Source organism: Schistocerca serialis, chromosome 11 (genome assembly GCF_023864345.2).
Source record: "Schistocerca serialis cubense isolate TAMUIC-IGC-003099 chromosome 11, iqSchSeri2.2, whole genome shotgun sequence".
NCBI lineage: Eukaryota > Metazoa > Arthropoda > Insecta > Orthoptera > Acrididae > Schistocerca > Schistocerca serialis.
The window spans coordinates 162911882-162937186 of record NC_064648.1 but is presented as its reverse complement, the minus strand read 5'-3'; the positions used below and the strand labels follow the sequence as shown (position 1 = coordinate 162937186).

Here is a 25305-nt window from a genome sequence, read left to right as displayed (position 1 = left end):
TCAAAGCAAATTGTCATAACGATTGTTTATAAAGGCTTCGTACAACGAGAATAAATGTTACGGTTTATGGAATAATAACAGATACGACCAAACTGTCTTGTCTCTTCTGCTTTATTTAACATAACTTTGTTCACAGTTTCATTTCGCATTCACCACTCATTCACTGAAACCCTTTGATGAACAGTTTTGGTTGCTTAACACCAACAGTCAATGATAATGATACAGCTTTTCTTCTTTTTATACATTGAAGCCCGCTCTCCGTGATATAATAAAAAAAAACGGTCTCAATACCGCGTCCCTCGTGAGATGCGAATAGACGTATCCCGGAATTGACCGCCCTGTAGGTGTACTCAATTTAATGACCACACTTCACTGTCCGCTATTTCGCGTTACTGAATGTCCATTTGTTAGTCTGATTATACACTGTAGCTATTTAAAATTCGCCCCTATATTTTTCACAACGCACAATTAGCACTTCGTTACTTGTTTTCTTTTTTTCTTCTAAGAGTAAACGGAAAAAAAAAGACGCCGTATCATCGGCTTAGTCGATATAAAGCAAAACACCTTAATATGCCCAATTTTACCTCTTCTTATAGGATCGGCTACCTTACTCATTAATTTATTACATATTATTTCCAATAACGCTAAACAGGTATCGCCGTTATATTTTAATTGTATTCAAAAGCATGTTACTACTATTATGACCGACCAAATCATAACAAATCGCGCGGCGTGCGTTTTTAACGATAACTTTACGCTATTCAAGTTCCGTTACAGCTGTCTTGACTCGTAATGTTACAACGGCCTCTTCGCCCAGCAACGTTGTACTGCGACCACCAGCGGGTTTCACCGGTGTTTTTGGCCCTACCACGAAGGGTGCGTGGCCAGCGTGCGCGGAAAACTCTCGTTGTTGCCACTTTAAGCTTCAGGCCATCCCCCCCCCCCCCCCCTTACCACCATTCACCCACACTGGGGCCTCGATTCCGATCCACAGTACCACCAGCATCTGCCGTGCCGACCTTCAGCGTCATTTCCGAGTTGGGCGGTGTCAGAGCTATTCCTGCAATTTCCGGTCCAGTTTACGGGCCCTCATTACGCGCCGCTCGCCCGTTCGCTCCCACGGTACATACCGTGCCTGCCGTGTCGTGTTTTCGGGCGTCTTCGGAGACACTGCAAGCAGCCGTCGTTCCGAACGTGTGTGCCAGTAACATTTCCGCTCCGGTGATGCCGGATCCCAGCACGAACTCTTGTGCAGCGGGACCGCAGGCCTTCCGAGACACGCCGTAGCCACCTCCGTCTCCAGCTCCAGGCTGCCTACCCGAGCCGCCTCCCCTGTACGAGGCCGATCCTGTTTCACAGTTCGCACTGGTGGAGCACCTCTTCGAGCTGCATCAAGTGACTGATGACAACTCCAAGTTCCTACGTTTGGCCACACACCTTCACGACCACTCGGATTTAATTTGTGAGCTCCTACTTTCGCCTCCACCGCTACTGAAGTACGAGTTCACTGTTGTTGTTGTGGCCCTCAGTCCTGAAACTGGTTTGATGCAGCTCTCCCATGCTACTCTATCCTGTGCAAGCTGCTTCATCTCCCAGTACCTACTGCAGCCTACATCCTTCTGAATCTGCTTAGTGTATTCATCTCTTGGTCTCCCTCTACGATTTTTAACCTCCACGCTGTCCGCCAATACTAAATTGGTGATCCCTTGATGCCTCAGAACATGTCCTACCAACCGATCCCTTCTTGTAGTCAAGTTGTGCCACAAGCTCCTCTTCTCCCCAATCCTATTCAATACCTCCTCATCACTTATGTGATCTACCCATATAATCTTCAGCATTCTTCTGTAGCACCACATTTCGAAAGCTTCTATTCTCTTCTTGTCCAAACTATTTATCGTCCACGTTTCACTTCCATACATGCCTACACTCCATACAAATACTTTCAGAAACGACTTCCTCACACTTACGTCCATACTCGATGTTAACAAATTTCTCTTCTTCAGAAACGCTTTCCTTGCCATTGCCAGTCTACATTTTATATCCTCTCTACTTCGACCATCATCAGTTATTTTGCTCCCCAAATAGAAAACTCCTTTACTACTTTAAGTGTCTCATTTCCTAATCAAATTCCCTCAGCATCACTCCACTTAATTCGACTACATTCCATTATCCTCGTTCTGCTTTTGTTGATGTTCATCTTATACCCTCCTTTCAAGATGCTATCCATTCCGTTCAACTGCTCTTCCAAGTCCTTTGCTGTCTCTGACACAATTACAATGTCATCGGCGAACCTCAAGGTTTTTATTTCTTCTCCATGGATTTTAATACCTACTCCAAATTTTTCTTTTGTTTCCTTTACTGCTTGCTCAATATACAGATTGAATAACATCAGGGAGAGGCTACAACCCTGTCTCGCTCCCTTCCGAACCACTGCTGCCCTTTCATGCCCCTCGACTCTTATAACTGCCATCTGGTTTCCGTACAAATTGTAAATAGCCTTTCGCTCCCTGTATTTTACCCCTGCCACCTTCAGAATTTGAAAGAGAGTAATCCAGTCAACATTGTCAAAAGCTTTCTGTAAATCTACAAATGCTAGAAACGTAGGTTTGTCTTTCCTTAATCTTTCTTCTAAGATAAGTCATAAGGTCGGTATTGCCTCACGTGTTCCAACATTTCTACGGAATCCAAACTGATCTTCCCCTAGTTCGGCTTCTACCAGTTTTTCCATTCGTCTAAAGAATTCGCGTTAGTATTTTACAGCTGTGACTTAATAAACTGATAGTTTGGTAATTTTCACATCTGTCAACACCTGCTTTCTTTAGGATTGGAATTATTATATACTTCTTGAAGTCTGAGGGTATTTCGCCTGTCTCATTCATCTTGACGAGTTCGCTAAGAAAACGATACTGGACCGACTTGCCTGCTCGCCACAGGAATTCCGTACGACGAGCACCTGGGGGACCGCACTCCGTCACAACTTTGGCGCCGCATCAGGTTACTCTCGAGTGAACACACAATGCCAGACCACACTGTGTGGGCGGTACGGTGTGCCAAGTTACCTACCGACCAACAGATACACCTACCGCCGCACTCTTTCGAGGCTATCGGTTCTCGCCTACGAATCGCCAGATGAGCTGTGTAGTTATGGTACTTTGACTTCCGCAAAGTTATAATTTACGATCGCGCACGCAGAAGAGTGCTGCGCCAGCGACCGATTTTATAAATAATTTTGTTCTTTTTTTTTACTTTTGCGTAGTTTTTCGTTTTTAAGAACGAATAGAGGACTCTCTCTCTTGTCTTGATACGAAAGACATGTATTTTTCCGTGGTGTGTTGAATGTGCCTTTTGGTGAAAATTAAAATTACATTACAAAGCGATGTTGTTTCAATAGCTAATGAGGAGAAGATAATAAAAAGGTAACACCACAATTGGCGTCCTGGTGACAGGACTTGCAATCTTCGGATTTGATACAAGTGCAGTTTGGATTTGATAAAAGTGCAGTTATTACAAATTTTGGACATTTTATCCAATTTTAACCACTTAATAGCATCAGAAAATGAATTTGGACTAAGTCTCATTCATTTCAATTGTAATGTTACGTGCATGAAATTTACAACAATATTTTTTTCCCTGTTATTAATTTGTGTTAATTTTCATTTTCATGTTGAGGAAATTAATTTGGTAAAAAAAAAGGGAAAAGGATAACGTTCCATAAAATAATTTGCACGGACGCGAAAAAAAAATTTTTGATTGAAAATTGTATATTTGACGCTACATTTGCAACATAAGACTGAAAAAAAAAATGGTGAGTACAGAAATTTACATTTTTTCCAGTTTCAAGCAGCCATCTGTACTTCCTTTATTCCGATCCATTTATTTCGAAATTATTTTTTCAAATTGTAGTTACAATTGATTTACTACTATTATTGCAAATCATAAGTGAAGAGCATATTCACAGTCATTTATTTGTGAGAGGGAAATTTCAGTACCAGTTTAATAATTCAATTTCTAATTAGAAATCATATAGAAATATCCATTTCCATAAGAGAAATTTCAGATTTCAACATATCATATTTTAAAAAATTTTTTTTGCCATTGGAAAATTTTATTTGCAATTAATTACGAAAATCGCAAGATGGACGCTAGACGCGTAGAAATTGTTTCCGCGGACGAGCTTAGTGAAAGTGACACATTGCAAAACATGTCCAACAGTCAAATGAATATTGAACTTAATTGTGAGGATGTTCAAGAGATAATTTTACAGGATCGATTAAGACAACAACCCCTGTATTTAAACAGAGATACAGGCGAATGGAGAGTGAGTACTACGCGACAAAACGTGACATTGACAACGTCAACTTCAGAACCAGACATCAATCAGACACAAAAAAATGACGAAACTAAGACACAGGACTCTGACATGCTCAACCAGATTCTAAAGTTACTTGGTGACCAAAACAGAAAATTTGACACTTTAGACAAAAGATTTGACGCTTTACACGACAATTTAAAACGTGACACTGGGAAAGTTGACACTAAATTCGATGAACTGACACGGGACATAAAACGAAATTTTGAAAAACAATCGAGACAAATTGCCGACTTGACAGAAACCACCAGTAGTCTTGGAAGGAAATTTACTGACTTATCAGACAAGGTTACGAGACAAGAAAAGGTATTTGTGGAATTCAGTGACGAGACAAAAACTGACTTATAACGATGTAATGAGAAATTGTTAACAGTAGTTTTTGAACAACAGAAAACCAGTACCCAAGTTGACGAATTACGACAGTCACACAATTCCGTAAAAACAAACCAAGAACACTTAGACCTGACGATTACAGACCTTTCAGACAGATTAAATGATGTAACATTGGAGCAGAAATCCTTACAGGAAAAGTTAGAAAAGCTTGAAGACAGAGCAGATGTAGCATCTTTAAAGAATGACACAACTCTAGCAGAAAAACTTGTACATGAATGCAAATTACGTGATGATTATTTAGATGAGAAGTTTGAGACAATGACACAGATCATTTTAGATAAGACAAAGGAACAAATAAAGGGAGAAACAGATAATATTCAGAAAGAGGTACGTAAACTTAAAGAAAATGTAATACCAAGTTCGTCAGTGATACCAAAACCCATAACAGGCAACCAAAACATAAATGAGAATCATAATAATGCTAGACCCAGCACACAGCCGAAAATAGAATTATCAATGAGTGATACAAATCCCAATGAACCATTTTCAATGCTACCACAAGATCAAAATTACTATCAGACATCACCACATACTATGCACAGTTTGACACAAAATGCAGGACCCATAATACCATCGGGAGTAGCTGATGAAACATTAGTACGACATGGATACTTGCAGACATTTTCATGTGATGAGAAACACAAAGTGCATCCGATTGTTTTCATCCGCTCTTTTGATGGTATTTTCCCGAGACATTGGTTAGAAGCCGACAAAATTCGATATGTTACAAATGTGTTACGTGGAAGAGCAGCTAAGTGGGGAGCAGCAATTAAAAGACGATGTTTAACATTTGAACAGTTTGAACAAGCATTTCTTGAGGAATTCTGGTCGATCACAGAACAGCAAAGTTTAAAACGAGAAGTATACAATCCAGAAATTTACAACCCGAAGAAAGAGACTTTACGACAATACTTTGAACGCTACCTAGACAAAACATTATACTGGACAAAACCAGCAGATTAACCAGACGTAATTAGAACACTTAAAAGCCACTTACCATTTCCTTACCGTGATAAATTAATAGGAGTGTCCGAGGACAACATAAAGAATTTTTTTAGTTATGTTGATGAGATAGATGTTGTTTACAGAGATGAGATCAGGAATTTCAATCAATTGTATCCGATCCATCCAAGCAATTCGCGTACGTACAACAGAAATGACAGAGGCTATGGGAATCCGCCTCTGACACCACAACAAAACACTCAAAGAAACAATTCGCACTACACTGGGACAAATCCATTCAATATTAGGAGAAACAACTCGCAGCATTGGCAAGGAAACAGTAATTATTACTATAATTACTATAATGGTTATCCGAACAGTAATTACAATCAGAACAATAACAGTTATATTCAAAATAACAACAACAGAAGAACGAACCAAAATCATAGAGATCAAAGGAGAGAGGATAACAGGTACCATCCAGGATATTTTCAGCGAAACAACATCCAACAACATCCAAACATGTATTGCAGGAATAACAGTAATGACAATACCAGTTACAGTCATGGGCGAAATAATGTATGGGGAAATCACAATAGACAACCACCACGACACATGCAATACAGCAACCCTCAATTTGTACCTAACGGAACTCCCAATGCGATGCGGGGTAATGTCAACAACCAAACAGCTGATACTTGGGTGACGCGCGACAGAAATGTGAATATTATTGAGTTGGGCAATGAACCCAACCTGCAGCAACAACCGAATTTGCCGGAAAACGAACGACGACCGAGCTAAGCGCTCTAGTTATGGTCGATAGGGAGCAGAGCGCAACGGAACCGACGATTTGTTTTCTCCGATATGATGACAGTAAGAAAATAGAAAAAGATTTATATCAGGATGTATATTTTAATAGTACCAGTAAAACAAAGAAGATTATTCAGGCTATAACACAAATTATGATTGGTAGTTATGAAGTGGAAGTAATGTTAGATACAGGAGCAGCAGCAAGTGTCATTTCAATGTCTTTATAAAATGAACTCAAACAAATAATGAACATACAAACATTGCCAGTACAGAATTGTCACATTATAAGTGCCACCGGTAACAAATCAAAGAATGTGAAATTTCAAGTGCTAATTAACTTCACATTTTCAAATATACCACTCAATTACAGTTCTCTGGTAGTAGGTAAATTAGTTATGCATTGCATATTAGGAATTGACTTTTTGAATGAATATCAAGCAATCATAGATTAAGGAAAAGGGAAATGTCATTTAACCGCAAACCAACAACAACTGACAATAGAGTTAACACAGGGTAAAAACTTAAATAGTAAACAAGGTAAGTTTGAACAGTTACATTTTATGTATCCACCAGCAACAAACATGTGATTTAACTTTTAATGAAGCTGTATCTCAGGGAATTAAACCTAATGATTTATATGAGAAATGCACAGAATCTGAATATCTGACGAAGGAACAAGAACTTGAATTACTTGAAGTTTTGCAGCAATTTGCTGAGGTATTTGTGGAGAAACCTGGAATTATTAGAGGCTATACTTATGAGATGGATGTTAAACCACACAAAACATACTGTAGAACATATTATAATATTCCTTGGTCAAAGAAACCCGCAGTTTTGAAAGAGATTGAAAAAATGCAAGCTTCGGGTATCATTGAAAGGTCACATTCACCATATTGCAGTCCGATCCTAGCAGTTAATAAAGAGGATGGTAGTGTAAGGTTGGTGCTGGATGCACGAGAAATTAACAAAGTTATAATCCCAATCAACACACGACCTATAAATTTGGAAGACCAACTTTTAAAATTTCATAATGTACAGTATTTAACCAATATCGACCTCCGCTCATCATTTTGGCAGGTGAACCTCCATAAAAACAGTCGTAAATACACTGCATTTCTATGTGAGGGATGTAGTTATCAATTTTGTGTTCTACCCTTTGGTCTACGAGTGAGTGCTGGAGTATTTATCGAAGCCTTAGATGCTGTTCTTGGACCACAATTTTTATCGCAAATTGACGACATTGTCATTGCCACCACTACTTGGGAAGAACATGTAAATCTTTTGAAGCACCTTCTGACTAAATTTTCTGACGCAGGTGTCACTATCAATTTATCAAAGACGAAATTAGGGAGGAGAGAAATCAAATTCCTTGGTCACATCATATCAACTGAAGGCATTTATCCAGACTCAAGAAAAATTGATGCAATAAAGAATTTTCCATCCCCACAGAATCGTAAACAACTCAAAGCCTTTCTTGGTCTATCTTCATTCTTCAGGAAATTTGTACCCTACCACCTTCTTAACAGTCCACATCTTCTATCTTTACTCAAAAGAAATAATATTTGGAAATGGACAGAGTTCTGTCAGACAGATTTTGAAGCGATTAAGAATGCTTTAGTTAATGCACCGTTGTTATGTCATCCTGACATGACGTCAGACTTTTGCCTAGTAACAGATGCAAGTTCCTATGGGCTCGGAGCATTTTTATTCCAAATTCATGTAGAAGATGAACAAACAGTCATCAAACCTATAAGTTTTGCTAGCCGCACGCTCACTGAATGCGAAAAGTCATATTCAGTGACCGAGCGCGAAACACTTGCCATAGTATGGGCGTTTCGCAAGTTTCGCTACTTTCTAAGGGGAACATGTACTAAGCTTTATACTGATCATCAAGCTCTTTCTTTCCTGCTATCATGCAAGTTATTACATCCACGTCTTGCACGCTGGTGTGCATCACTACAAGAATATATTTTTGATATTATATATATAAAAGGAGAATCCAACATTATAGCCGATGCTCTATCTCGTTTGCCACAAGGCCTACAAGAATTTTCAGATGTGACAGAACAAACATCAGATTTCAAAATTTTACTCATGTATGACGGTACATTTGCACCTTACTACAAAAACATGTGCAGGAAGTTAGCCATATTGCAGGACAATGATCCCAGGTGGATCCAGATAAAGAATAAATTACGTGCAGGAACAGACACACATCTTGAAAAATATTACACGTTACACAAAGAAGTATTATTTCACCGACGAAACCCTGAATCACAGCATTGGTGTGTTTGCTTACCTGAAGCTCATGTTGATGATTTTATTTTATTTACACACAGAACTTGGGGACACTATGGTGTAACCAAATGTACAGATAAGATTATACAATATTGCTATTTTCCAAATTTAAGGCGAAGAGTATCGAGTAATATTAGGAAATGCATCATATGTCAGAAAGCCAAATATTCTAATCGCACAAGAATGAATGAATTGCACCCAATCATACCTAAGAGGCCATTACAGCTAATTTCTTTAGATATTGCAGGACCCTATCCACAAGCACGTGGAGGAATGAAATACATCCTTGCTGTGTTAGATGTTTTCACAAAGTATTTAAAATTATATGCTTTACGTTCAGTTTCTACCACTGCTATTACCAGACGTCTATTAACAGATTATTTTGTAAGAATAGGAAAACCTGAAGTTATGATCACGGATAATGCAGCATATTTTACCAGTTTAAAATGGAAGACATTTATTGAAGAACAGAATGTTAAACATATTTTAATTTCAAGATTTCACGCAGCAGGAAACCCAGTAGAAAGAACATTTCGAGAATTTGGACTGTTTATGAGAACACACACACACACACACACACACACACACACACACCAGAGAAGCACACAAAATGGGTAGAATACCTAGCACCATTTGAACAAATAGTGAACAATTTAACTCACATTTCTACTGGATATACACCAACTGAATTAATTATGGATAAAACAGAAAGAAATGAATGGACAGACCCTCTACCTAAATTTACAGCAACAACAAATCATGTTAGTTTAGAAGAAAAGGTAAGACAAGCGTACACAACATTATGTGACAAAGCTAAGGAAAGAAAGCAGAAATATGACAGAGGTGTCAGGAAAGCACAAACATTTCAAGTTGATGAGTTAGTTTTACTAAGAACACATCCTAAACCCACAAAACTGAAACATTTAAACAGGAAATGGCAGATCTTATACTCTGGACCATACCGAATTGCAAATATTCCACACCCTGGCTGTTATTGATTAGAATATCCATTAACACATAAACCCAGAGGTCTACATCCACACAGACATTTGAAAAAATACATACAGTAAAATGTTACCTAATGAGAAGAAGATAATTAATATGATATACAGTTATGATGAGCCTACATTTAAGTTATACAGATACTTACAATCTAATGAATGCAAGTAAGTCTAGAAAGCAATGTGAACCATCCAATAGCTAATAAGATATTTGGTTATAAGAGGAGTTGCTATTGAGGCATATACACATTAGAGGAGGCATATACACATTAGAGGAGGCAGAGAACTGAACAGAATTATTTTCTTTAGGAGGCATGTGATAATAGTAATGTTGATATGAGTGATGTGAGTGACTGAAAGAGATGAGTGAATGTAATTTTAGTTTAATAAGAGGACAAATAGTAATACGGAGAGAGGTAAATGGAACATAAGATGAGAAAAGGGTGGTATTATTATTATTATTATTATTATTATTGTTGTTGTTGTTGAAGTAAAAAGTAAGTGGTGATGAATAAGGGGAAAATATATATATATATATATATATATAATGCTGAGGAATAAGTATATGTTATTTTGTGAAGAATGAATAATGGAAAGGTGAGAATGTTACGAGTAATTGAGAATATGTTGAGAGGAGAGAAACTAGATTTGAACGCTTTATCACATGTACTCATGGAATACAGAATGAAAGTAGTGGAAAGAATATTATTTATTGAAAGATTGGTATGCCTGAGATAATAACTTATGTGGTGTCTTATATATTCTTATAACTAAAGGTGAAAGTATAGATTTATGTGGAAAGAATTATTTACAGCAGCCACTGTTGGAAATATACCAGAAGATTTAAATATATAACACTTTAACACTAATCTAATGGGAACTTGTAATGAAATTTTTCGAGTTATGTAGGCTTGACACTTCAGATTGGAAGAATTATTTAAGAGAACATATTTAGCAGTCATCTAATGACATAATTAAAGCTCATCTACTGAACTGAACTGTTGCACCATTAAATAAAAGGAGAATAAGGAGAAAACAAAACGTCAGTCCTCTGTTGCGGTTCATACTCTCATCCCTTCCTTAGAAAAATTTATACATGTTGATGAAATATTTGACATTATATAATTCGTGATTATCTGACAGTATGGAGAGACATACACACATATTTATTTATGAATAGAATTTTACAGGTACCACAAGGTAAATACAGAATGGATATACAGCATGGAACGCAGCAGCAATTATCTAAGAAGATTTATTTATTTATTAAGTAAAACATTTATTTATATTGCTTGATACTCATGAAAGGAAGGAGATGAACTACACAAACTTTATAGGAACATGATTGACTTGAATATATATATATATATATATATATATATATATATATATATATATATATATATATATATATAAAATAAAAAGACGAGGTGACTTACCGAACGAAAGCGCTGGCAGGTCGATAGACACACAAACAAACACAAACATACACACAAAATTCAAGCTTTCGCAACAAACTGTTGCCTCATCAGGAAAGAGGGAAGGAGAGGGGAAGACGAAAGGAAGTGGGTTTTAAGGGAGAGGGTAAGGAGTCATTCCAATCCCGGGAGCGGAAAGACTTACCTTAGGGGGAAAAAAGGACAGGTATACACTCGCACACACACACATATCCATCCACACATACAGACACAAGCTTTCGTCTTCCCCTCTCCTTCCCTCTTTCCTGATGAGGCAACAGTTTGTTGCGAAAGCTTGAATTTTGTGTGTAGGTTTGTGTTTGTTTGTGTGTCTATCGACCTGCCAGCGCTTTCGTTCGGTAAGTCACCTCATCTTTTTTTATATATATAATTTTTCCCACGTGGAATGTTTCCCTCTATTTTTTATATATATATATATATATATATATAAAAACAAAGATGAGGTGACTTACCGAACAAAAGCGCTGGCAGGTCGATAGACACACAAACAAACACAATCATACACACAAAATTCAAGCTTTCGCAACAAACTGTTGCCTCATCAGGAAAGAGGGAAGGAGAGGGGAAGACGAAAGGAAGTGGGTTTTAAGGGAGAGGGTAAGGAGTCATTCCAATCCCGGGAGCGGAAAGACTTACCTTAGGGGGGAAAAAAGGACAGGTATACACTCGCACACACGCACATATCCATCCACACATACAGACACAAGCAGACATATGTCTGCTTGTGTCAACATCAACTTTCTCAAACGCCTGGAATCCCTACCCAGTCTGTTACCCCCGGAAACCATCCTTGTAACCATTGATGCCACTTCCTTATACACAAATATTCCGCATGTCCAGGGCCTCGCTGCGATGGAGCACTTCCTTTCACGCCGATCACCTGCCGCCCTACCTAAAACCTCTTTCCTCATTACCTTAGCCAGCTTCATCCTGACCCACAACTTCTTCACTTTTGAAGGCCAGACATACCAACAATTAAAGGGAACAGCCATGGGTACCAGGATGGCCCCCTCGTATGCCAACCTATTCATGGGTCGCTTAGAGGAAGCCTTCCTGGTTACCCAGGCCTGCCAACCCGAAGTTTGGTACAGATTTATTGATGACATTTTCGTGATCTGGACTCACAGTGAAGAAGAACTCCAGAATTTCCTCTCCAACCTTAACTCCTTTGGTTCCATCAGATTCACCTGGTCCTACTCCAAATCCCATGCCACTTTCCTTGACGTTGACCTCCACCTGTCCAATGGCCAGCTTCACACGTCCGTCCACATTAAACCCACCAACAAGCAACAGTACCTCCATTATGACAGCTGCCACCCATTCCACATCAAATGGTCCCTTCCCTACAGCCTTGGTCTTCGTGGCAAACGAATCTGCTCCAGTCCGGAATCCTTGAACCATTACACCAACAACCTGAAAACAGCTTTTGCATCCCGTAACTACCCTCCCGACCTGGTACAGAAGCAAATAACCAGAGCCACATCCTCATCTCCTCAAACCCGGAACCTTCTACAGAAGAACCCCAAAAGTGCCCCACTTGTGACGGGATACTTTCCGGGACTGGATCAGATTCTGAATGTGGCTCTCCAGCAGGGATACGACTTCCTCAAATCCTGCCCTGAAATGAGATCCATCCTTCATGAAATCCTCCCCACTCCACCAAGAGTGTCTTTCCGCCGTCCACCTAACCTTCGCAACCTCTTAGTTCATCCCTATGAAATCCCCAAACCACCTTCCCTACCCTCTGGCTCCTACCCCTGTAACCGCCCCCGGTGTAAAACCTGTCCCATGCACCCTCCCACCACCACCTATTCCAGTCCTGTAACCCGGAAGGTGTACACGATCAAAGGCAGAGCCACATGTGAAAGCACCCACGTGATTTACCAACTGACCTGCCTACACTGTGAAGCGTTCTATGTGGGAATGACCAGCAACAAACTGTCCATTCGCATGAATGGACACAGGCAGACAGTGTTTGTTGGTAATGAGGATCACCCTGTGGCTAAACATGCCTTGGTGCACGGCCAGCACATCTTGGCACAGTGTTACACCGTCCGGGTTATCTGGATACTTCCCACTAACACCAACCTGTCAGAACTCCGGAGATGGGAACTTGCCCTTCAGCATATCCTTTCTTCTCGCTATCCGCCAGGCCTCAATCTCCGCTAATTTCTAATTTCAATTTGCCGCCGCTCATACCTCACCTGTCTTTCAACTTCATCTTTGCCTCTGTACATCTGCCCCGACTGACATCTCTGCCCAAACTCTTTGCCTTTACAAATGTCTGCTTGTGTCTGTGTATGTGTGGATGGATATGTGTGTGTGTGCGAGTGTATACCTGTCCTTTTTTCCCCCTAAGGTAAGTCTTTCCGCTCCCGGGATTGGAATGACTCCTTACCCTCTCCCTTAAAACCCATATCCTTTTGTCTTTCCTTCTCCTTCCCTCTTTCCTGACGAGGCAACCATTGGTTGCGAAAGCTAGAATTTTGTGTGTATGTTTGTGTTTGTTTGTGTGTCTATCGACCTGCCAGCGCTTTTGTTTGGTAAGTTTCATCATCTTTCTTTTTAGACATATTTTTCCCACGTGGAATGTTTCCCTCTATTATATTCATATATATATATATATATATATACACACACACACACACACACACACACACACACACACACACACACACACACACACACTGATGTACATACTTGTAGGATCCTAAGATATTTAGAGGGGCACCGCTCTTAGAAACGGTAATAGAGGGGCACCACTCTTAGAAACGGTAATAGAGGGGCACCACTCTTAGAAACGGTAATAGAGGGGCACCACTCTTAGAAACGGTATTAGGTATAGGAACTTTTACGTTATATTAAGTTAACATGTATTTTATTTATCATATTTTATTTTGTGTAGTCCACTGTAGGGGATGACTTTACTAGTATTTATGAAGTAGTTAGCAACCATCCCATGAACCTATCCTCCTACAGAGGGCTGTCTTGAAGCTTGAAATAGTGTAAATTTTATTCCAGGAGGCAAGATGAATTTTAAGTTGAATATTCTAGCGAGTTGCCACAATTATCTTCAAATGTTGCAAGTGTAACGAAAAAAAAAGAAAAGAAGAATGAGCTAACAAATAAAATGTATATTTCAATCTGAATGTAATGTAATTCACATGTCAGCACAATGATATTGAATGTAACGTAAAAAATTTACTATATTTTTCATTTAATTCTGTATATTTACTATATGACAATGTATCTCATGTAATGATTAATTGTAAATATTTGTATATTTATGTACTTACTACATCAAGAAATGTATTTTAAGGAGATGTTAATGAGCTGCAAAGGACTTGTGCATGTAGCACATGATTCATATAAATGGCACCGAAAATGCGAAGAAGAAACCAACGTGATGGAACACTGGCCAAGCAATATTTACGTAGTGTCAATATGCTTTGAAGTGTATGGTGTTGTGGAAGCCGGCAGGTCTTCAGGTTGGTGTAAAAGACAAGCTCATCACCTGTCGTAGGCAGTGAGGTGTTTCCCATGCCCTCATTGACCATTTATACCCCGGTAGACGCCACCAAAATTCGACTGCTGGAGATCACAATTTCGTGTTGACACATTGAACAAACTTTGGATTTTCTTCAAGTCACACGCAAGAGATCCAGGCAGTACACACACTCAGAATCCGATACTATGTTTAAAGACATTGGAGCAATATAATAGAAACATTTATTGTTCGAATTAATTCCATTGTAAACACGAATCATGTGAACTGAATTCAAACGCTGTGCTAAGCAACGATAATACGCTGCAATTCAAATACATTAATGTTACGACTCCTAAAGAGGATACACACCAAAAAGACTGTATACAAGGACTGATATGCAAAGAGCATTGTGCTCAGAAATATTTTTTGTAATATGTAAATTTCTTATTTTCTCATATATATATATATATATATATATATATATATATATATATATATATATTTTTGTTCTTTTTTTTTTACTTTTGCGTAGGTTTTTGTTTTTAAGAACTAATGAAGGACTCTCTCTCGTCTTGATACGAAAAGACGTGTATTTTTCGGCAATGTGTTGAATGTGCCTTTTGGTGGAAATTAAAATTACATTACAAAGCGAGGTTGTTTCAATAGCTAATGAGGAGAAGAAAAAAAAGGTAACACTACAACGGTAACAGCCTGTGGCGTCCACACCCGAACAGCGACAGCCTCTAAAGCTGTTTGTAGAGGGGCAGACTCGCTGTGAAGAGAGTTAAGGACATACATGCAGACGCCACCAGACACCCTTTCATATGCTGCCCGGTTCTTATAACAACTCCGATAGCCACGGAGGGCGGGGGTTTGCATTGCTGGAAACCAAGTTTCCTGAATAGCAATGCAGAAGAAAGGGTGAAGGCTGATAAGCTTTCGGAGCTCAGAAAGATGGTGAAAGAAACCGCTGCAGTTCCACTGGAGGATGATCGTGTCCATGTCTGAAAAAGGTGTGAAGGGACTGGGAAGGCAAATTACGCCGCTGGGTCACCTGCTGCCTCTGATGGGGCACCTCGGCCAGTGCTAACTATTGCGTCTGAGGGACTGGCGAGATCAAGGTCCTCAGCGGACGCAAGAATCTCCACCACATCCTCAGACGCATAGCTTTTAGGTAGCGGTGGAGTAGGTGCCACCGCAGGTGCCTCGGTCTTACGGGTCTTCAGTGTCGTCTTGTCTCGCTGTTCCTTTGGTTGCCGTTGCTAAGAGGGCTTATTGGAGTCAGTCTCTGGGACCGAAGACGATCGCGAAGCTCGACGACCAGCGACCTGTGGCTTCTTCAGCCACTGGTCGGTGTCTGCTGTGACGCTGGTAGGAACCTGGGTAGGGAGTGACCCGAGGGATCCCTTCCGAGCGACAGAAGCCGAAGAAGACTTACGCTTCTCCTGCTTATAAGTGGGGACTGGTGTCCCCGGTGGTTTAGTGGGTGCTGCTCCCGAGGTAGATGGTGTGGGAGCAACAGCGAGAGAAGGGGCCCCCATCGTCAAGGGGGCAGGTGAGGTCCTCTGACTCAGAGAGATGACTGTATATCTTGCAGCTAAAGGAGCTGGAGCAGGAGTGATAGTGGAGGCATAAGATGCCATCATGCGCACGGGATGTAGCCGTTCAAATTTCCGCTTAGCCTCAGGGTAAGTCAGTCGGTCCAGGGTCTTAAATTCCACGATTTTGCGTTCTTCCTGTAAGATTCTGCAGTCTGGCGAGCAAGGGGAATGAGGCTCTCCACAGTTGACACAGATGGGAGGCGGAGCACACTGAGTATCGGGATGAGACGGGCGTCCGCAATCTCGACAAGTGAGGCTGGAAGTGCAGCGGGAAGACATATGGCCGAACTTCCAGCACTTAAAGCACCGCATCGGGGGAGGGATATAGGGCTTGACGTCACAACGGTAGACCATCACCTCGACCTCCTCCGGTAATGTATCACCCTTGAAGGCCAAGATGAAGGCACCGGTAGCAACCTGATTGTCCCTCGGACCCCAATGAACGCGCCGGACGAAATGAACATCTCTATGCTCTAAGTTGGCGCGCAGCTCGTCATCTGACTGCAAAAGTAGGTCCCTGTGGAAAATAACACGCTGGACCATATTTAAACTCTTATGTGGTGTGATGGTAACGTTAACATCCCCCCAACTTGTCACAAGCAAGTAACCTGCGTGACTGGGCGGAGGATGCCGTTTTTATCAAAACTCACCCAGAGCGCATTTTGGACAAGCCCTCCACCTCCCCAAACTTGTCCTCTAAATGCTCTACAAAGAACTGAGGCTTCACGGATACAAAGGATTCCCCATCAGCTCTGGTACAGACGAGATACCTGGGTGAATACGTGTCATTCATTGCCTCTCGTTCCTCCCACAGTGCGGCCAGGGAGGGGAACGATTTGGGGTCATAAACGTTACCTTTAAAATGAGCCCTCGAACGCTTAGAGACTGCTGGCGGCTGGCCGCCAGCGAGAGACGATGTACCACGCTTCATTGCGGGTCATCCGCCCGGATGCCACCTACTCCGACCAAGGGCCCTCCCCACGGGCGCCACCCAGCCACAGCAAGGGCCACCTGGCAGGATGGCCATTGCCGGGAGTCCCGATGCCCCAGGGAGATGGGCATCTACTCCTCGGCATACATGGGGAGTTAATGGCGCAGGCATCAGTAGAGCGATCCCTGTGTTGTCAGGGGGCTACAACCAACAGGGTACATGGCGGCCCCACCACAACGGACTGGCTACCGTGCTGGATGTTAGGTAACATGTGGTCCATGGTCGCCGTCAGTGCAGAAAGAGGCACTGCACAGTGCAAGGTGTAATCTGCACGCAGGAACGTAGTCATGCCCAAGAGATGGAGAGCGGGCAGGACTGCAATTCAACGGTGAATAAGCTGGCAAAAGGTCTGATCGCAAGATGGACACAATGCACCAAGTAAGGCGCCCTTCCCCAATCGGCTCGCTCTTCGGAAAATTTTGAGAGATGGAGGTCAAACCCAACAGGGGACCATCACATAAGGCCGAAAAGTTTGAGTCTCCTTTCAGTCGCCTCTTACGACAGGCAGGAATACCGCGGGCCTATTCTAACCCCCGAACCCGCAGGGGGTATTGTAAGCTCTGTGAACAGGAGCCGGTGGTTGACGGATGTAGAGACAATGGGCAGTTTGTGTCGAGACGTCTTGTAACACACTTGCTTTGAGAAGGTCAAGGATAGAGGGAACAAAATGATGTATTGGAAAAGCTGTTACATTGAAAATTATTGAATATCGTCACAATCAGCATTTATAAAATAAAAGTTGCAAGTTGAACTATGTGTCAGTTCTTACGCAGCAAAATACACACCCTGGACCTCAAATTGATTTAACAAACAGTGGATGGCGAGATTCGTCACTGGACGATGACGTGCAACACCGACCAATAAAGGTAAGAAAGTTATATTACTCTAAATTCAAATTGTGATGATACCTATCTTTCTCCATGTCTTCAACCCTGTATGTACTCTGTTGGAGTGAACTGTATGACAGGGACTGGTGGTCGACTAGGCACACCAGGGAGACCACACAGGTTTAAAATTATAATTTGTAGCTTAATATACTACTACTGATAATAATTAATATTTGTCCCCCGGAGAAAGAGGTGCATTACAGAGGGAATTTATGGATCGTGCGAGACATGCGAGATTTAAATTATTAAAATATCGATGGAAGGAAGCCTCAATGTTGTATCAAACTATTACTTAGCAGAAGTGTTAGAGGTGCTACTTACAAGAAGATAGGAAAGTAGAACTTTATGCTAACCTGATTTTTGCTTCCACTAACTGTAACACCTCTGCCACAATCTGTGGGCAGCTGGCCACCCCGTCTCACCAGTCTTTCATCCTCCACACATCCAGAGAGTCCTGCGAGATCACATCAGATTACATTAATCGTTCATTCTGTAGACCCATAAAAGAGGGAATCCTCCAGGGTGTGGAACATGTCAGATAAATACACTACAAAAACGTAATTAGAAAAACTTGAGTTTCATTAATTTTAATGATCCTCAGCCAATAAACAGTAAAGTTATGTACATGAATTAAATTTAAACTTCTAATATTTGCTAGTTTGTTGGCCATTACAACCAAGTACTGTCAAAAATTAAATTATTCATTTCAGTAATCCTCAGTTAAGAACAGTCAGATTCTGTACAAGATTTAACATTAAACTTCCACTATTTACAGACTTAAATACTTACATCTGCTTTCCATACATCCATCATTCACACAGTAGGTAGTTACTTAGCTATTACTACCAAGTATTGTCAAAAATTAAAGTATAATAAATTTTCATTTAAATGGTCTACTGCACTTGTTGAGAAACTCACAGATGGAAAAGGAGGAGTTGGCCACCAAAAATTCTTTTAAATTGTGTTTAAATTGTGCCTTGTCTGAAACTGAACTCTTAATGGTTGCTGGTAACTTATTGAAAATGTGCATTGCTGAATACTGGACTCCTTTCTGGGCAAGAGTAAGTGATTTTAAATCTTTATGTATATTTTTCTTATTCCTAGTATTGATGCTGTGTACTGAGCAGTTGGTTGTAAAAAGTGATGTATTATTTACAACCAACTACATTAAGGAATAAATATACTGAGAAGCTGTGGTTAATATGCCCAATTCTTTGAATAGGTTTCGACATGATGCTCTTGTATTTACACAACTAATTACTCTTATTATACACTCCTGTACTCTAAAAATTTTTTTCTGTTTGTGGAGTTACCCCAAAATATGATACCATATGACATAATGGAGTGAAAATAAGCAAAATATGCCAATTTTTTATATTTATATCTCCCATGTCTGACATCATTCGCATTGCAAACACAGACTTGTTTAGGCGCTTAAGCAGTTCATTAGTATGTTGCTCCCAACTGAATTTATTATCAAGTTGTAATCCCAATAATTTTACACTCTCAACTTTTTCTATTTCCATGTCGTCATATTTTATACACACTCCAGAAAGAAATCTCTTTGAAGTTCTGAACTGCATATAGTGGGTCTTTTCAAAGTTTCATGACAGTGAATTGGCTATGAACCACTTATTAATGTCAGTAAATATTGATTAGCTGCCCTTTCTAAATTTATATTTAATTTATTATTTATTGCAATGTTTGTATCGTCTGCAAATAAGACAAACTTGGCATCTGGTAATGTAACAGATGACAGGCCATTAATATACACAAGAAACAGTAGCGGACCTAGTATGGAAGCTTTGAGAATGCCACATGTAATTTCTTCCCAGTCAGATGTCTGATTGCCTACTGCTGAAGTGTTACGTAATGACACCCTTTGTTTTCTATTAGTAAGATATGACTGAAACCACTTTGCAGCACTACCAGTGACGCCATAATATTTTAATTTACTTAAAAGGATGCTGCGATTCACACAGTCAAACGCCTTTGACAGGTAACGGAATATGCCAGTTGCCTCTACTTTGTTGTCCAATGAATTTAGGACATTTTTGCTGTAAGTGTAAATAGCTTTCTCAATACCAGAACTCTTAAGAAACCCAAACTGTGACTTTGACAGTATGTTATTTTCACTACGGTGCTTAAGTAGACACTTTAACATAACCTTTTCAAAGTCGTCTGAAAAAGCTGGAAAAAGTGAGATCGGTCAGTAATTTGACAGCATTTCTTTGTCCACTTTCTTGTGGAGAGGTATAACTTCAGCGTATTTAAGCCAGTCCGGGAATGTTCCTGTGATACGTGATTGACTACACAAATAACTTAAGATATGACTAAGCTCACATGAACACACTTATCAACTTTGTAATACGTTATCATAACCACTAGAATGCTTTGATTTCAAGGACTTTATGATGATTTCTATTTCTTTGGGTGAAGAAAGTGTCAATTCCCTTTCACTGAGATTGCTTGTGTGCACTGGTCTCAGATATTCCATTGTTTATCAGGGTTTCATTTATTTTTAGAGCTATTTGTTTCTCCTCATTTTTGGTCCTACCTGTCTCTGACTTAACTATATCCCATATTATTTTTATTTTATTGCTGGATGTATTTATCTTCTTCTCATAATGCAGGTGTTTAGATTTCGGGATAACCTTCAATATTTTGCAATAATTTTTGTAATGAGCTATTATGCTAGTATCAAAGGTGTCCCTACGCATCAGAGTTTCCTTTTTGTCTCGCATGATATCTTTATCCCTTGTGTGATCCATGGTTTCTTATTAGACTTCTGCTTAATTTGAGTTACCTTCAGGAGAAAACAATTTTCAAATAAGGTGCTAACTTTATTAATGAATGTTTTGTATTTTCCATTTGTGTCTTGGATGCTGTAAAAATCCATCAAATTAATTTCTTTGAGCAATCTCCTAAATTTCTCAGTTTTTGACTGTTTTATTGGCCTTCTGTACTCAGTTCTGATAGATGTTTTCCCCTGACAACTTTCAAAATTTATGTTACATGTAGCATGTCATGGTCAGATAGCCCATTTACTACAGGTTTTGTAATGTGGCTTAGTTGGCTAGAATTGTCTATAAATATATTATCAATGGCAGTCTTAGAACATTTGTATACCCTAGTTGGGAAATTTACAGTAGAAATTAAACTGAATGACAATGTAACTGATATCAGCAACTGTTCACCGACAGTGTTTTTCAGAACATCTATATTAAAATCACCAGCAACCACAAGTTTTTTGTTTTTTAATTTTATATGAGACAATAAACCTTCAAGACCGTTTATAAACAGATTGAAATTCCACGAAGGTGCTCTGTATATGGCTACTATTATAAAGGACATATTATGAAATTATATCTCTGTTGCACATGCTTCTAAGTGCTGCTCTAAGCAAAATTTATTAAAATCAATATTCTTAAATTTAAAACTATTTAACAAATGTGGCAACTCCTTCTTTCTCCATCTTTTGTCTACAGAAGTAGGAGGCTAACTTAAATTCTGTAAGGTTTAACATATCTATACCAGTGGTCACACGATGTTCAGAGAGGCAGATTATATCAACAAGGCAATAGGCACTTTCCTAAATATGAGTAAAGCCTTTGATACTGTGAATCATATCGTTCTTCTGTGCTAGCTAGAAGAGTATGGGTTGACAGGACTAGCCTTGGAACTACTTACCTCCTATTTGAAAGACAGGAAACAGTGTGTAAAGCTAACTTATCAAAATAATGATCAGCTCCTAACAACCAAATCAAACTTCGGGACACTTCAATGTGGCATGCCTCGAGGAAGCATACGAGGGCCTTTTCTGGTCCTTGTATATGTAAATAACTAATTTGAACCCCAAAACTGCACGGTTGTAAGCTATGCCGATGCCGTATCCTTCATCAGCTGTGGCAGTGATATGCAGTCTGCAGCTAACAGTAGCGAGATCAGTTTCAATACTCTGTCCGCATACCTTACAGCAAACGAGCTTCTTGTAAATAAAGACAAAACGGTAATAATGAAGTTCATCCACAGTTATAATGCTGCCATAACTGATACTGTATTTACATCCCCATTGGGTCTTGCATATGCAAATTCACATAAATTTTTGGGCATCATTGTTGATGAACACTTATCATGGAAAAACCATGTAGATAATATTTGCAAGAAACTCAGTAGAAATGTATCTACTGAAACGGGTCTCAGCCTTCTTGGACCATGACACTTTAAGGCAAATATATTTTGGGTTAATTCATCCGCACCTTCAGTATGGTATTGAGATATGGGGTGGGGCATCAGCAGTTCATATAGATAGACTTTTTAGATTACAAAAAAGGAAGTAAGAATGGTGTTTTTTTTTGTGGTTTTAGGACGCACAACTTCAATGGTCATTAGCGCCCTGACTACGTTAAGAATGCACCGCGAGGCACAAGTTTAAAACAACAACTAAAAGGGAAAACACGATAAAAGACAGACTGACAGGCATAGGATTAAAAAACAGCATCATCAAATGTCCTTAGAGAGGTTTGTCAAATTGATAAAACGAAGAACACGAGCAGCTGCTCGTGGGTCATCCGCTAAAATGGCATCTAAAGTACCTGGCAGGTTAAGATCTAGACGCAGTGTGTTAAAATCCGGACAGGACATTAAAATGTGGCGGACCGTCAGCAATTGCCCACATGGGCAGAACGGCGCCGGCGCAGCCGTCAGCAGATGGCGATGGCTGAACCGGCAGTGTCCAATGCGTAACCGGGCCAAAACGACCTCCTCCCGCCGAGAAGGGCGGGAGGAGGACGTCCAAGCCGCGGGAAGAGGTTTCAAGGCCCGAAGCTTGTTGTCTGTAAGTGCAGCCCAATCGGCATGCCACAACAATAAAATGCGCCGACAAGTGACCCTGCTACAATCTGACGAAGGGACACAACAAGAAGCTGTCCGAGGCTGGAGGACCGCAGCCTTGGCCACGGCATCTGCAGCTTCGTTCCCAGAGATACCAACATGGCCAGGGACCCACATAAAGCTAACCGGAGAACCAACGTCCATCAGCTGCTGAAGAGAGCATTGGATCCGGTGCACAAAAGGGTGAACCGGATACGGATCACTGAGGCTCCGGATGGCGCTCAGAGAATCGGAGCAGATGACATAAGCAGAATGTCGGTGGCAGCAGATGTAAAGAACAGCCTGGTAGAGGGCAAAGAGCTCAGCTGCGAAGACCGAACAATGGCCATGGAGCCGGTATTTGAAACTTTGTGCCCCGACAATAAAAGAACACCCGACCCCCGTCATTGGTCTTTGAGCCATCTGTATAAATGAAGGTCATATTGATGAACTTCGAACGAAGTTCAACAAAACGGGATGGTAGACCGAACCGGGGGTAACCTCTTTTGGGAGCGAGCTGAGGTCAAGGTGAACGCGGACGTGAGCCTGGAGCCAAGGTGGCGTGTGCCTCTCGCCCACTCGAAAGGTTGCAGGGAGTGAAAAATTAAGGTGTTGAAGGAGGCGACGAAAGCGAACTCCAGGGGGTAGCAGGGCAGAGACATGCAACCCGTATTGACGGTTGAGAGAGTCGTCAAAAAAGGAACGATAAGACGGGTGGTCGGGCATTGACAGTAGCCGACAGGCATACCGACAAAGGAGTATATCGCGCTGGTAGGTGAGTGGCAATTCGCCAGCGTCAGCATGAAGACTCTCTACGGGACTAGTATAAAACGCTCCGATCGCAAGTCGTAAACCCCGATGTTGTATGGAGTTGAGGCGGCGTAAGATGGATGGCCGTGCAGAGGAGTATACGAAGCTCCCATAATCCAGCTTGGAGCGGACGATCGACCGATATAGACGAAGCAGGACGGTTCGATCCGCTCCCCACGACATACCACTGAGAACACGGAGGACATTTAAAGAACGGGTACAACGGGCAGCCAAATATGACACATGTGGAAACCAGCTAAGTTTCCTGTCAAATGTAAGGCCTAAAAATTTTGCTGTCTCCACGATTGGGAGAGCAACGGGACTGAGTCGTAAGGACGGTGGGAGAAATTCTTTGTAGCGCCAGAAGTTAATACAGACCGTCTTCTCGGCAGAAAAACGGAAGCCATTGGCGACACTCCAGGAGTAAAGACGGTCAAGAGAACGCTGAAGACAGCGCTCCAGGACACGTGTACACTGCACGCTGCAATAGATGGTGAAATCGTCCACGAAAAGGGAGCCTGATACATCAGCTGGGAGGCAATCCATTATTGGATTGATCGCGATGGCGAAGAGAGTGACGCTCAAAACTGAGCCCTGTGGCACCCCATTCTCCTGGCGAAAGGTGTCTGACAGGACAGAACCCACACGTACCCTGAACTGTCGATCCATTAAAAAGGAACGAATAAAAAGAGGGAGGCGACCGCGAAGGCCCCATGTATGCATGGTGCGGAGAATGCCCGCCCTCCAACAGGTGTCATAAGCCTTCTCCAAATCAAAGAACACAGCCGCGGTCGGGTGCTTCCGCAAGAAGTTATTCATAATGAAGGTCGACAAAGTAACCAGATGGTCAACAGCAGAGCGGCGCCTACGAAATCCACATTGTACATTGGTAAGTAGGTGTCGAGACTCGAGCAGCCAAACCAATCGAGAGTTAACCACTTGCTCCATCACTTTACAGACACAGCTGGTAAGCGAGATGGGTCGATAACTGGAAGGCAAGTGCTTGTCCTTCCCCGGCTTAGGAATCGGGACAACAATAGACTCGCGCCAGCACGCGGGAACATGTCCCTCAATCCAGATACGATTGTAAGTACGAAGAAGAAAACCTTTACCCGCAGGAGAAAGGCTCTTCAGCATCTGAATATGAATAGAATCAGGCCCTGGAGCGGAGGACCGTGATCGGCCAAGTGTATTTTCGAGTTCCCGCATGGTGAATGGGGCATTATAACTTTCACGATTCGAGGAGCGGAAGTTAGGTGGCCTAGCCTCCTCTGCCTGTCTGCGGGGGAGGAAGGCAGGGTGGTAATGAGCGGAGCTCGAAACCTCGGCGAAAAAGCGGCCGAAGGCATTGCAGACATCCTCAGGG

General features: G+C 41.2%; 1 protein-coding gene across 1 annotated transcript in view; it reads right to left on the bottom strand.

Annotated features, from left to right (window-relative positions):
- LOC126427061 (uncharacterized) overlaps positions 1–25305 on the bottom strand; it is a 54392-nt gene that overhangs the window by 4145 nt on the left and 24942 nt on the right. The window contains exon 3 of the mRNA XM_050089240.1: positions 18611–18711. Within this exon, the coding sequence (XP_049945197.1) occupies positions 18687–18711 (25 nt within the window). The 3' untranslated portion in view covers positions 18611–18686. The remainder of the gene's footprint in view (positions 1–18610; positions 18712–25305) is intronic.